The following is a 14,742-nucleotide window of genomic DNA, read 5'->3' as shown; positions in this document are numbered from 1 at the left end:
CTGGAACTGCTCATGGGACAAGACTGAACTTCTCTGCTGCTTATCCAAATACCACTACTTTGAAGCATAACGTCCCTCATATGAGTTAGTCTAACTTGAAAGAATCATTACCAAAGCGTAGTTTAGTCAAGCCACCATTGGAATGAGAGTAAGCTCCAAGGCTCATATTAAGAAAACAGAAAATGCCCATGTAGGATTTTATATGTAAGAATACTAATACATATACATGTATGCACACAGAGAGAAACACACATTTCATCTTCAGCTTTTTTTCATGAATTCTTAGTTTTTCTCATAGGCAATACTGAGAATACCTACATAACATAAAAAGTTGTGTTCCTCTCCATGTGATAATGAAATAAGCACAGGGTAAAATGTCTGCTGCTGAGTGATATCACTATTTGCCTCCACTGCAGAGAATGTTGCAGTGTTGACTGACAGATCAATGTCTTTCAGGTTTCAAGCTGTCTTGGAAGGTCCAAAAATGACACCCACAGATAAACGGAAATGTTTTCATTAGGAAAAGAGAAACTGCAGCTACTGTCAATCTCAGTCACCTTCAAAAACAGCTTGTTGTTTTTTCTCCTGTGTAATGTGACAAAATATTAAAAACTGGTGTAACGATAAAAAGTCTGTGTCAACAAGCACTGACCAACTTCATCCTGAGCCTCATGTCCTAACAGGGAAGGTGGCTTCCAGTGATACCTCCAAGTGATGAAAAATAAACACAGTATATTCAGTTCCAGCACTACTGAACTTCAACAGTTTTAACTAGTTAGGAAGGCAACCTGTGGTGAATGCGTTACAGAACAGTTCCTTGGCCTCCAGCCGCGCAATAGGAAAATTTCTGTGCTGTAATTTGTTGCAAAATCATGCAGTCTACATACAAAAAAAAATATAAACAGCAAGACAGTATGCAGCAAGACAACAGTATAAGACATTTTGACTCTATGCTGTCAGAGCCTGCCTTTTACCTGGTGAAGACAATTCCCCTACTGAATAACAGCTATTCACATTCACATTATTCATGGTACAGGTCGCAACTGGATTTTTTTTAATAAACATTCCTTAATTCACTGCTTGCATTAATATGTTAAAGAGCCTTGAATAAGCATTCTTGGTCTCTATTTCTCATCTGTTCAGTAAATAAACTAATGCATTCAATGACAGTCTGTTGTATTACTCATAGAGAATTTACTGTATCTTTTGATGGCTACAATAACACTTTGTAGTCTTTATTGTTTAAACCTAATATACACACCGAGTATTGTCATTTACTAAAACTCATCTTGCCTGAGAGATGCCACTGTCTGAAGCACATTTCACTAATTGTCACTATTCTCAACATTTGAGTTCTGCAAGAACATTTATGCCGAATCTGTCATAGTGCCATTCTGTAAAAACAGTTAGCAACCTCCAAACCCTATGAATAACTGTGGTCTTTTGTTCTGTATTTCTTTTAAGTTTTTATACAGTGAATATAAAATCTGTCTTCTTTAGCTTATCTTTTTTCACAGAAAACTTATTTCTGAAAAATGCACTTTCCAAAGAATACTACAGTGACCAGACAAGTGCCAATAGGGTTAAAGTTTGCTTTCTGGATCTTTAACAATAATTATACATCAGTAAATAGACTTACCAGCAGTAAAGTGAGTTCAATATCAGAAGTTACTGTGAAAAGAAAAGCTGGAAGCTTCAGCCTAGAATATATTAACACTGGCAGAGTGCTGTGGCTTGAGTAAATTACGCATCGTACTGTTCTGGATGCTGCTACAGGTTTGTTTGACTTTTCAAACTTCTACAATTACAGATTAAATTATTTTATTGTATAGTTTCTTTTGTTTCAGCATTTGGAAACTGTCTTTTTAAGGATCAGCTCTTTCTGCTCTCTGCAATATCTGACTTCTGCACAAAGTTTCAGCAGTAATCCTGTTGGCATACTGCTACTATTCATAGTCAGAAACACTAGTGAAACATGAGTTTCATACTGTTCATAGCAAGTTAACATACAGTCAGTAGACTTGTGGTTTGTCTTCTTATTGCATGCACTTTGAGGCCAGTATCTTAAAAAGAGTACCAGAGTTTCCCATGGAAATAACATTTCCTAAAGGCAGTTAAAAGCAGACAACATGAGCCAACAAGTGACACAGAAGATTTCAGTGATTATGTCATTTAAAATGGTTGAACTAGAGTCTGTCCAGAGAATGAGCTGCAGTCTGCTTTGGTTCCATTTGAACTTTTTATCACAATAAGGAACTAAGGAGTTGCTTGCGCCATTTTCAAAAAACACATGAGATGATCAACACTCCCAATATCCCAGAACTACAACATCCTCCAGTGATGTACTAATTTGAAGAAGTAAAATCTTGGTTTAATGATCTCTGGAATGTATTAGAATCCAAGAAGTGATCTGCCCCAAAACATAGCAAGAAACAAAAAGGGTAACTGACACAAATGCATACTGCCTGCCACTCCAGAGGATCTTAGGTTATACACAAAGGACAGCCAAGATTTAAAATGAGGAGAGATGCAAACTAACTGCTACAGGACTACCAGACACCAAATAGGAATTTTCTTGGTGTCACAGCAATTTTATGGAATTCTAAGAGTTTTTAGTAAATTCTTGCTCTGTGTGTGCTTTAAAAACCATTGTGCTCACCATTGAACACAATGGTATCAGAGGCAAATATAGTAGCAGAATTGATCATAGCATCATTCACTTACATTATAGGTTCATAAAGAAGGATAGCCAATGCAAACAAAAATTCAGAAGCGATCCTAAACTAGCAAGCAGTAATAATTACCCACACCAAATTTCAAACAAGCGTGCAACACCAAAATCTCTTCATCTTGGAAAAAGGGGCTGTACAATCTGTGTAGGTTTCTGATTGTCAAGATAGCACAGCTGTGGCTCTGCTTACAGTATGCCCCACCCAGCTTAGAGCTGGGAATTTGACAAGGAAAAATATCACTTCTCAATCACTAGCATTATTAATTCATTGAGCACTTGGGAAAGGGACAACTCCACTGAAAAGCTCTGGCCAAAACTAACCCTTCACATAAAACTCTGTTTTACTTGAAAATCACCGTCTGAGATGCCATGGCTGCAGAAATACAGGAAATAATAAGAATTTCAGAATATCCACTCCCAAGCTCAAAAGGCAAGGTAAATAAATGTTTAAATACAATTCTGCCTGAATCCCTAAACTGCTACTGTGGCATCACTGCTTCCACAAGGAAAGCTGCTTGCAGTGATGAGGCCAGGGAATATCTTTTCCATTAGTACTAATTATGGGACTAATTCCCCATCCACAAGAGGGTAAGTTGCAATGCAGCAAAATAATGAAACCATCTGTGTTGTGAGTCACTCAAAACCCAAAGACATTTGCTTAATGATTTTCAAAAAAGAGAGAATGTTGAGGACACATTACTCTTCAAGGGTTTTTTCTGAAACTATACATTCTAAAACTTAAAACTGAAATACTTATATCAAGAACAGTCATATATAGTCAAATTTATTACATATTTCTTGGGGCACAATCCAAAGAGAACGCTTTCCTTATGGCTGCTAGCCCATATGAAAGCACTAAAAAGCCTTTGGGGTTCTACAGCTGCAAGAGAAATTTGCATATTGAGAGATAGGTGAGGCTAGTTGAAAGGGTTTTGGCAACACTTTAATTAAATTATTTTTTTTTAAAATTAAATTTTATTAAAAAGGAAAAAAAAAAGAAAAAGGAGGGGGAAAAAAAGGAGGAGAAAAAAAAAAAAAAAAGCAAAACACAACAAAACAGAAAAACAGATGGTGATTTCACCCAAGTCTTCTTTGGAAATGGTTCCCAGAATGAAATCTCTAGTGAAAATAGAAGGGGAAAACCAGTTCCAGAGCAGTGAGGCTGGGGATTCACATACCTATTATCCATTCAGATTATGAATTTTATCACTAGATTAATTCCCTGACAACATATCATAGGTTACTGTGGAGGAAAGAAGGGAAATAGTGGGGAGGAATGAAACATGGAGAGACAGCTTCATAATCTCTCTGTCTGAAAGTGTGTCATCCCATATAAATAATGTAATACTCACCAGCACGTAGGCTGAAACCAAAGTGTGGTCGTTTGAGGCTGTGCCTTTAAGAACAAACACTGCTGGAACACACTGGCTAATGTTTTTGGTACTAGAACCAAAACATTCTGATATTCTAAACGAATTTCATTGGTTGATAAACAAAAATTCAGCTTTAGATTGTGAAGCGGTTGGAAAATTTTTTTCCTCAGTTCAGTTCGGTTTGGGAGTTGGGGGAGTTTGGTGTTTTCAGCCTGTTCTCCCTGCCTGCTTCTTCTGCGAACTGCTGGACTTGGCCTTCAGATAAGCAAACACTAATCCTGCATGGGCTTTTGAAGCTTGCTAACAACTCTTTTCCTTAGTAACTTGCCTTTCTCTCTCTCTAACCCCTTTTTGGGGAAAAAGGGAGGTAAGGGGGGGGAGAGAGGGGGTTCCAAAGAGGGGATCCCTCCCTGAGGGAGGGATTTTTGTTGTGTTATTTGTCTTTGCTGTGTATTTCTGTGTATATATTGTAAATACCTGTATATATTGTGTTATATATAACCTGCTTTCCATATATGCTTGTAAATATATAGCTTTTGCTCTTCGACTGAGTTAGCTGTGGTTTCTTACTCTGTGGAGGAGGGAGAGCTAAGCCCTCTCTCAACCTACCACATTTATTGGCTGCCCAACTCGGGGCTTGCTGACAAATTAGTTTGATTTATTGCTTGCTTAAGTCGAACGAGCAAACATGAAGGTGTTTTGGCTTTTTGAGCGTCTGTTCTTCTCGGTCTTTGGTGTATTGATCTACAAGTATTGCCTGGGTATGATTATCGATAAGATAGGTAAATATATAATGCAAAAATTATATTTGTGGTTTAAGTACAAGATTCGGCTTCTGTATGATCAGTGCCTGGAATTCTTTTATGTTAAAAAATACAGAAATGTAACATCTAGCACACTCCCTATTGAGATAAAAGAGTTTAAGATTCCGCTCGGTGAAAGGGTAATTTTAAGTGATGGCTGGGATCCAAAGCTGATTTTCTTGATGTGTGTAATCCTGCTGCTGGTGATAAGTAATGTGTATTTGCTAGTGACACTGTACCGGGAGAGAAAAGTTTATAAGGCATGTTTTGTTATTAGACGGAGGACAAAGAGACGAAAACGCCACCCTAGCTCTGTTTCAGGAACATCCAGTGAGGATGATAATGGAGAATCTGTGTCAGTTAAAGATAAAGCTAAAAAGTCAATCGGCAAGGCAGCTCTGAATAGCAATGGTGATGATTCTGGCAAGCAGCCAGGGGCTACAGTAGCCCCAAACATGGCGGCTCCTGTGTCCCAGGCAGCCACCATTAACGAGGCAAAGTCATTTCCTCCTTCTTCCATGGCAGGAGCGGAAGCGTCCTCCAAAGCAGCTAATCTGTCTCAAAGCTTATCAGCTTCTGATAATAAGGCAGCTGGAAACCCAAACACAGCTCCAGTAAAGCAAGTAGCAGTTTTAACAACAAGGAAGGGTAAGACTAAAGCTGATTCAGGAGCTGACGGGGATGCACAGCAAGGTTCTTCTGCTGGGGAGGAAGAGAAAATCTGTCTTAAAAATATAGCTGAGTTATTGAGATCATCAGAGGATCGAGATGCATCTCTTGGTAGGACAGCAGCTAGTGGTGGTGCCTCTCAGCTTAAAGGGATCCTTGAGAGAGTGACAGAGAGGTTGTTGGGACCACAAGTTGAGGAACAGGAGGCAGAGGAGCAAGAACAAGATGACATAACCGACTGCTCTTCACCACGTGAGGAGCTTAGAAATGTGAGAAAAGACTATCTCAGAGCAGATAAGGAGCCAGTTCTCGCTTGGCTTGGTAGATGTTATGATACAGGTGCTCCAGCTCTAATGGTTGGAGACAAGTCAGCAGCCCAGCTAGGAACTCTCTCAAAGGATAATGGAATAGATAGACATCTAGGCAAGGCTCTCGGTAAGGTTAATCTGTGGATACGCCTTCTAATGGCGGTTCTCATGAGATACCCTTCCCGAGATGATCTTCCATGGAATCCTAAGCCCTGGACTACCATAGATGAGGGAATCAAGCGTCTGAGAGAATTTGCTGTTAGAGAGGTACTCTATGGTGAACATGAATCTCTGAATCCTGATGATGTTCCTGTAGGAAATGGTCTTACTAAAAAGCTCATCAAGCTTGCTCCTTCCAATTATGCAAATGTTCTGGCAAGCAGAATTGTAGCAAGAAATTATGGTGGAGCTCCTCTTACGGTTGGCCAATTCACTGATCAATTGAGACAATTGGATGATAGCATGACACGTGTTTCTTTGGTTTCAGCCATTGAAACTCTGTCTGGAAAACTGGAGAATTGCATGAAAGAGCTGAAGGATGAATTTAAAAACACCATCTCCCAATTGGCACAAAGAGATGATTCCAATTCTTCCTCCAGGTGGGTACAGGTTTCATCTGTGAGGAATAGACATCCTCCAAGGAGGTCATTCCAAAACAGATCAAACCAAAACAGACCACCAAGGCAGTCACGTAGGACTATTTGGATTACCCTGCGTGATCAGTTTGGTGAGAACATGAACAGGTGGGATGGTCAACCAACTTCTAATCTTTTCAGGAGACTGAGAGAACTGCAAAGTGGCAGAACCCGAGGTAGCAATACCAGAAGGGTAGCTGTTACTTCTACAGTTCCCCAGGACAACTCTAGTAGCTCCAACAGTGGCTCCAGTTCTAACACTGCACAGTGTGCTCGTTGCACCTGTGGACATGTTCCCCATAACTAGGGGTGCCCTGCCTCCCGCCAGGGGGAGGAGAGGGGTAATACAGATAACAGAATCTATTGGGATGTGTACATCCAGTGGCCTGGCACTTCACACTTTCAGAAGTACAGGGCCTTGGTTGACACAGGAGCTCAGTGCACCATATTGCCATCAAATTATCAGGGATCAGAGTCCATAACTATTCTGGGAGTCACTGGTGGATCTCAAGAGTTAAGTAAAGTGGAGGTTAATATAAGCTTAACTGGTAAACAATGGAAAAAGCATACAGTTGTGACCGGACCTGATGCACCTTGTATTTTGGGAATTGATTTTCTGAGAGAAGGGCGTTTCAAAGACCCTAAAGGTTACAAATGGGCTTTTGGAGTAGCTTCTGTAGAAATTGATGGACAAAAACTGAAGCTGTCTGCTAGACCTGAGCTTTCTGATGAATCTGCAGTTGTGGGACAACACAAGATTCAGGACATTAAGTTGCCGGTTGCTTCTCGGACTGTGCATCACAGACAATACAGAACCAACCGTGACTCTTTGTTGCCCATTCAGAATCTGATTCGTCAGTTGGAGAGTCAGAAAGTCATCAGCAAAACTCATTCACCTTTCAACAGTCCAGTGTGGCCTGTGCGAAAGCCGAATGGAGACTGGCGTCTGACAGTGGACTACCGAGCCCTGAATGAAGTAACTCCGCCTATGAGTGCAGCAGTACCAGACATGATGGAACTCCAGTATGAGCTGGAATCCAAAGAGGCCAAATGGTATGCTACCATAGACATTGCTAATGCCTTCTTCTCTATTCCCATAGCAGAGGAATGCAGGCCTCAGTTTGCTTTCACCTGGAGAGGAATCCAGTACACTTTCAACAGACTGCCAATGGGCTGGATCCACAGCTCCAGCATCTGTCATGCAGTAATCCATGATGCTCTGGAGGAAGGTGGTGCTCCAGAACACATCCAGTTCATCGATGATATCATCGTCTGGGGTAAAACTGCTGAGGAAGTCTTCGAGAAAGGTAACAAAATCATGGACATTCTCCTGAATGCAGGTTTTGCCATCAAGAGAGACAAAGTGAAAGGTCCTACCACAGAGATCCAGTTTCTGGGAGTGCAGTGGCAGGATGGACGCCGACACATTCCAGTGGATGTGGTAAATAGAGTCTCTACCATGGCAAATCCCACGAACAAGCAAGAAACTCTACGTTTCTTGGGGATAGTGGGATTTTGGAGACTACACATTCCTGGATACAGTCAGATTGTGAAACCTCTGTATGATGTGACTCGAAAGAGGAACAGTTTCCACTGGGGACCTGAACAACAAGCAGCCTTTGACCAGATAAAGCAAGAAGTAGTCCAAGCAGTGGGTCTGGGACCTGTGCGAGATGGTCCAGACATTAAGAACATTTTTGTACACGGCTGCAGGTGACAATGGTCCAACCTGGTGCTTGTGGCAAAAAGCTCCAGGTGAGACACGTGGACGACCTCTTGGTTTCTGGAGTCGAGGTTACAGAGGTTCAGAGGCTAATTACACTCCAACAGAGAAAGAGATTCTAGCTGCCTATGAAGGAGTGAAAGCAGCTTCTGAAGTAATTGGAACTGAGTCACAACTTCTCTTAGCTCCCAGATTGCCAGTTTTGAATTGGATGTTCAAAGGCAAAGGTTCCACACCACATCATGCCACAGATTCCACCTGGTCTAAGTGGATGGCCCTGATAACACAGAGAGCTCGAATGGGAAATCTTGAAAGACCTGGTCTGGTGGAGGTGATCTCAAGTTGGCCTGAAGATACCAACTGTGCTAAACCTCCAGAGGAGAGAGTAACTCGTGCTGAGGAAGCTCCTCCTTACAATGACCTTTCTGATGATGAAAAGAAATATGCTTTGTTCACAGACGGTTCCTGTTGTCTCGTCGGGAACAAGCGAAGGTGGAAGTCTGCCGTGTGGAGTCCAACACGCCGAGTTGCAGAGGCGAAGGATGGAGAAGGAGAATCCAGTCAGTTTGCAGAGGTAAAAGCTGTCCAGCTAGCTCTCGACGTGGCTGAACGTGAGAGATGGCCAAAGCTTTATCTCTACACCGACTCATGGATGGTAGCCAATGCTCTATGGGGTTGGCTAAAGAACTGGAAAAAGAATGGCTGGCAGAGGAAAGGAAAACCCATCTGGGCAGCTGAACTGTGGCAAGACATTGCTGATCGAATCGAGAGAATTCCAGTGAAAGTGAGACACATTGATGCTCACATTCCCAAGAGCAAAGCTACTGAGGAACAGCAGCACAACCATCAGGCAGATCTAGCTGCAAGAGTTTCTCAAGTAGACAAGGACTCTGAACTTGATCTCGACTGGAAACACCGAGGTGAGATATTCTTAGCTCGGTGGGCTCACGATTCGTCAGGACATCAAGGCAGAGATGCAACATACCAATGGGCTCGTGACAGATCCATAGACATTTCCATGGATGCCATCACACAAGTCATCCATGACTGTGACATTTGTGCTGCTATTAAGCAGGCAAAGAGAATTAAGCCCTTGTGGTATGGTGACAGATGGTCCAAATACAGGTATGGTGAAGCTTGGCAGATTGACTACATCACTCTACCACGTTCTCGTTCTGGTAAGCAGTACGTGCTTACTATGGTAGAGGCAAACACTGGATGGCTGGAAACTTACGCAGTCCCACATGCAACTGCACGCAACACCATTCTCGGTCTGGAGAGACAGATCCTGTGGAGACACGGAACTCCAGAGAGGATTGAGTCAGACAACGGAACTCACTTCAAGAACAACCTTGTAAAGAGCTGGGCAAAAGAGCACGGTATTGAGTGGATTTTCCATATTCCTTACTATGCACCAGCTGCAGGGAAGATTGAACGCTACAACGGTTTGTTGAAGACCACTCTCAAAGCCATGGGAGGTGGATCTTTGAAAAACTGGGAGAAACATTTAGCACAAGCAACCTGGCTGGTGAACAGTAGAGGTTCAGTGAACCGAGCTGGACCTGCACATTCTGATCTGCTACAGAAAGTAGAAGGTGATAGAGTTCCTGTTGTTAGGGAAAAGAATCTGTTAGGTAAAACTGTTTGGGTATTTTCGCCCTCAGGAGAGGCTAAACCTGTCCGAGGGGTGGTTTCAGCAGAAGGTCCGGGTCACACTTATTGGGTAATGCAAGAGAATGGTGAAATTCAGTGTATTCCACAAAGAGATTTAACTTTAGCTGAGAGAGTTTAATTTCAGAATGTTGTACAGCTACAGCGCGTCCAAAGGAAAGAGTCCCTGAGGAATCTACGGTGCACGAACCCTGAGAACCCTGAGAGCCCTGAGTCAACTGAGAGTCCCTGAGTCCCTGTTTCCCTTTTTCTTCGCTTCGTCTGCGGAGAGACAAACTGTTTTCCATTTTCTTGATTTTGGATTTTCTTGGACTTCTGAATCATCTACATCTGAGTATAGCCGGAATGGACGATGAACTTAACTTACGAACTGTAAATATTGTTCTGGATTGGATGGACAGTACGAACAGCCAATGAAATTGTTTAGAAAGGGGTGGACTGTGGTCGTTTGAGGCTGTGCCTTTAAGAACAAACACTGCTGGAACACACTGGCTAATGTTTTTGGTACTAGAACCAAAACATTCTGATATTCTAAACGAATTTCATTGGTTGATAAACAAAAATTCAGCTTTAGATTGTGAAGCGGTTGGAAAATTTTTTTCCTCAGTTCAGTTCGGTTTGGGAGTTGGGGGAGTTGGGTGTTTTCAGCCTGTTCTCCCTGCCTGCTTCTTCTGCGAACTGCTGGACTTGGCCTTCAGATAAGCAAACACTAATCCTGCATGGGCTTTTGAAGCTTGCTAACAACTCTTTTCCTTAGTAACTTGCCTTTCTCTCTCTCTAACCCCTTTTTGGGGAAAAAGGGAGGTAAGGGGGGGGAGAGAGGGGGTTCCAAAGAGGGGATCCCTCCCTGAGGGAGGGATTTTTGTTGTGTTATTTGTCTTTGCTGTGTATTTCTGTGTATATATTGTAAATACCTGTATATATTGTGTTATATATAACCTGCTTTCCATATATGCTTGTAAATATATAGCTTTTGCTCTTCGACTGAGTTAGCTGTGGTTTCTTACTCTGTGGAGGAGGGAGAGCTAAGCCCTCTCTCAACCTACCACACAAAGTCATCTACATTCCTCATTTATCCCTGACTAAATCTAAACACAATTGTCTTCCCTCACCAATGAAGGAAGACATGTTTGTGTCAGGAGGATTAAGCCTCCTTTGCACCTTCTGAAAAGTTACGTTTTGCTTTTCCCGGTGAGTACAATAACAGCTCTGAAATTTTGAAGGCACCTGTACAAGAGGAGAGTATTCTCCTCCTAGTTCTATTTGGAAGAAAAACATGAAGCACTAATGAGAACACTCTCCAATTTCCAGTCCTCTTGATTCCTCAAATTGTAATCAGTCTTATCCTATCTTATTATGATATTCAAGATAACACTTTACTCTATAAGCATAGCTATTTCTTACTTTTATTTTATCAGATTAAAAAATCTGTGTTCAAAGATTTGAGCAACACGGCAACAACTGGACACAGCAGTGTTCATGCTGGTGTGTAAATAATGTGCACCAAGCAGCATCTACTTCTAGATCTCTCTCTCTTTTTCACTCTCCTGTGTAATTTTCTTATGCCCAACAGATTAACATACTGAATGACCCATCTGTCTGTCTTGAATACATATTCTCCCACACTTTTGCAGGTATTTTCTTAAGCTATATAAAAGACCTATGGACTTTAAGGGAGCAAATAATACAGCCTTACACTGAAAATGCCACACTGGGTTTCCTTGAATAGTCTGCCTTCAGCATCCCTGAGTGAATGCCCAGTAGAACAGTAAGAAACAGGTGAGCCAAAAGTATTTGTTTTGGCTCTTTTTTACCAGTAGCATCCAAGACACATAAGTATTTTCAGTTTTAAAGCTTACTAATCCAAATACACCTCTATCTGATTAGTCACCCTCCATGGATTCATGGACATGTCCATTCTCTCTGTGAAACCATGTAAACTTTTAATAGTTTCCACTGTGCTACCATAACATATGTTTCCAGAAACTTGACTGATGCAGACAACAAGAGTGTTCAAACTCTTTTCCTCCTTCAGTTCAGTTCATTTCAGCTCATCTGTTTGCCTCCAATCTGCTTATCAATCCCTGCAGAGAAGTGACCTTTACAACCCAGCTCTCAGGAAAGCAAGTTTCATTCTTAAGAAAAACATCAGCTGAAAGTTATTGAAAAATAAAACTTAGAGGAGGGTATCACTTAATCTTGCTGCAAAACCTACATACCACAAGCTATACCATCTAAATACTGTATTATGCTATCAAAGTGTCCAGTGTATTTTTAGGAATGAATTGTAAAGAATTCCAGCAAATGTTCTTATTATTCTTTTGTTTGGCAAGTGACACTACTCTCCCTTCATGGTTAAGGCAGCAAATTATCAGACACCCTAAAGAATGCAACAGTCTAGCCAAACCTAGAAAAACTCACTTTTAACATCAGCAGCCTTGCCAACTACCACTCAGTTTCCAACCTCCTCTTCCTTGGCAACATCTTTGTGAAGGTAGTGGCATCCAAAAGCTAACAGCACCTATCCCTTGCCAACGCCCTGGCTCCTTGACATACAGACATCAGACCAAAACATGATAGAAGAACAAATACAGTCCACACGTTCCTGGCTTGGGACCAAATACAAACCCCAAAGTGGATATCATCCTCTGGGACTCTGACAGAAGTGACTGGCTGGTTCTAGTAAGACTCACGTCAAGTTTAGTAAGAAAGTACAGTACAGCAATCCTCTTTCCCAGACAAGCTGAATTGAGTGCTACTCATTCTCCCACACAGACCCAGTACTCCCATACTCTGCGGTCCCACAAACCTCAACACTTTCTCCCTGCCAGTTTAACCCCAAGACAGTACCACACAGGGAAGAAGAATGATGCTAGAAGTTCATGTATCCACATATAGATTGTATTCTATTATGCCTCCTGTCTCTGCTTAAATGAAGGGTTTCAAGGAAGTAAGGCACTATTTCCATTTTCTGTCCCTACTTGGCAGAAGATAAAGGAATAATACTGCCAGCAGTGACCCCAATGCACAAGAAAGTGTTATGCTCAAATTTCAAGCAGGAAGTCTTATGGTGAAACCTCCAATAGATTTCTCTGCCCTCTATCTCTCTACTTCCTGGAACACTGGAGTTTGTCAAACATTGGGGCGTCCGGTCATACTCCACAAGGGTGTAAAATGAAAACCTTTATAGCTGGACTCACTAACGGATGTGATCCTCACTGGTGAAATATGTTCTTCTAACTTCCTACTCCAAATGCTAAATGGTACTTTAAAGACAGAATTTTAAAATATATTGAAAGTGAGCTACCAGATCCTGTCTCCAGGTTCCCTAACCCAGAGATTACAAAGCATCCTTCAAAATTACAAGTGATAATGCCTATGGCTTTTCTTGCACTCACAAACATATATTCTACAACAAAAATAAATGCTCTACAATTAAATGCTCCAAGTTTTACAAAATCTGTGAAGGCATTTCCAGCCTTGTTTTAGGCACAAGATTGATGTTTTCAGCTTTCAAAACATGACCTTACATAATGTATATCACGTATTTAATAGAAAACTAAAAGGCTAGTCATAACATCCCACATAGTATGGACAGAAACAGCATTGAAGTCTTCCAGTATATGTTTCTGCATTTCATATTACAGGAAAAAACCTCTTTGTATAATAGTCTGTGAAGGTTTTCCCCCTTTATATATTTACATGCAACATGACACATTCCACCACAGGTAGAGAATACTTTGATCATATACACGGTACAAAATTGTACAACTACAATGCAGGTTGTTTTCCCTACTGTTTGGACAAATCCATAAAATATTCATGTACATGCAACAGCCCAGCATCACACAATTACTTCTTGGTTAGAATGTGGTTCATTTTGCATTTAGAAAACAATTAAACTGCCTTAGTTGTAGCTCATTTCAGACAGACACTTTTTCTGAGAGGCCAAAATGAGAAGATCCAGCATGATGACAGTGCTCTGTAGCAGTCACTCCTTGTTCACTAAGGAGTGATAGTATTTCTGTCACACTTGTTTGTCTTATCCCAATAAAATGCATAACTCCATGAAAACACAAAGAATCTTTTGTCTGATCAGTGTGGAAGAGCAAAATCTGGCTTTGATCTTCTCATGTATTTTTCTTCTCAGAGTATCTCTGAAAGGACTGCTTACACTAACTTCTTTCAAAAAAACATTACAAATGTCACTTGCATGATGCATGAATAATGTGTTCAAAATCTTCTCTGAGCTGACATTAAAAGTATTAAAATTGAACATATTTACATTTTATATAGTGTACACATAAAATAAAAGTAATGAAGCTTGTAGCTCAGGACACAGATTTTAGAGGTAGGTCAGTTGTGGTTTGTCTGAGATAAAGGGATAACTGTAGTGTTTGAAGATTTTTATAAAGGTAAAGAAAGTTATTTGGGATCTTGTCTCTTTCTTCCTCTGCCCATCGCTGACAAAATTCTGAAAACCGTGAACTTAAAGAAAATTTCATTAGATTGAATGAATGTTGATGAATCTACAGCTGAGATATTACCAGTTCACAATAATCACAGCTTGCCCTGATTATATATATTCAGCAGTGCAAAATAATGTTGCTGACCAATTTTGCTCTCTTTAACTACTAACAGTAGTACATTAGTTCTTAAACAATGAGAGATGCACGTGTTCTGGAACTAATATTTACCTGGTGGATTCTTGGCAGGATCATTGTGGCTTGGACTTCCTGGTTGTCCAGAATCTATAAAGAAATGAAAGAAATGTTTTACTGATTTGTTTTGAAAGTATCTCACAATCTTTTCATACCCTTCTTCAGTGT

At 41.0% G+C, this 14,742-nt stretch overlaps 1 protein-coding gene across 8 annotated transcripts in view; it reads right to left on the bottom strand.

Annotated features, from left to right (window-relative positions):
* The window catches only part of NFIB (nuclear factor I B), a 297,023-nt gene that overhangs the window by 75,069 nt on the left and 207,212 nt on the right, over positions 1–14,742 (bottom strand). For all 8 annotated transcript variants that reach the window (XM_054179068.1, XM_054179072.1, XM_054179073.1 and 5 more), the window contains exon 3: positions 14,611–14,664. In XM_054179068.1, coding sequence (XP_054035043.1) covers positions 14,611–14,664 — 54 coding nt within the window. The remainder of the gene's footprint in view (positions 1–14,610; positions 14,665–14,742) is intronic.

This window comes from Dryobates pubescens, chromosome Z, assembly GCF_014839835.1.
Source record: "Dryobates pubescens isolate bDryPub1 chromosome Z, bDryPub1.pri, whole genome shotgun sequence".
Taxonomy (NCBI): domain Eukaryota; kingdom Metazoa; phylum Chordata; class Aves; order Piciformes; family Picidae; genus Dryobates; species Dryobates pubescens.
This window is presented reverse-complemented; position numbering and strand designations above follow the sequence as displayed.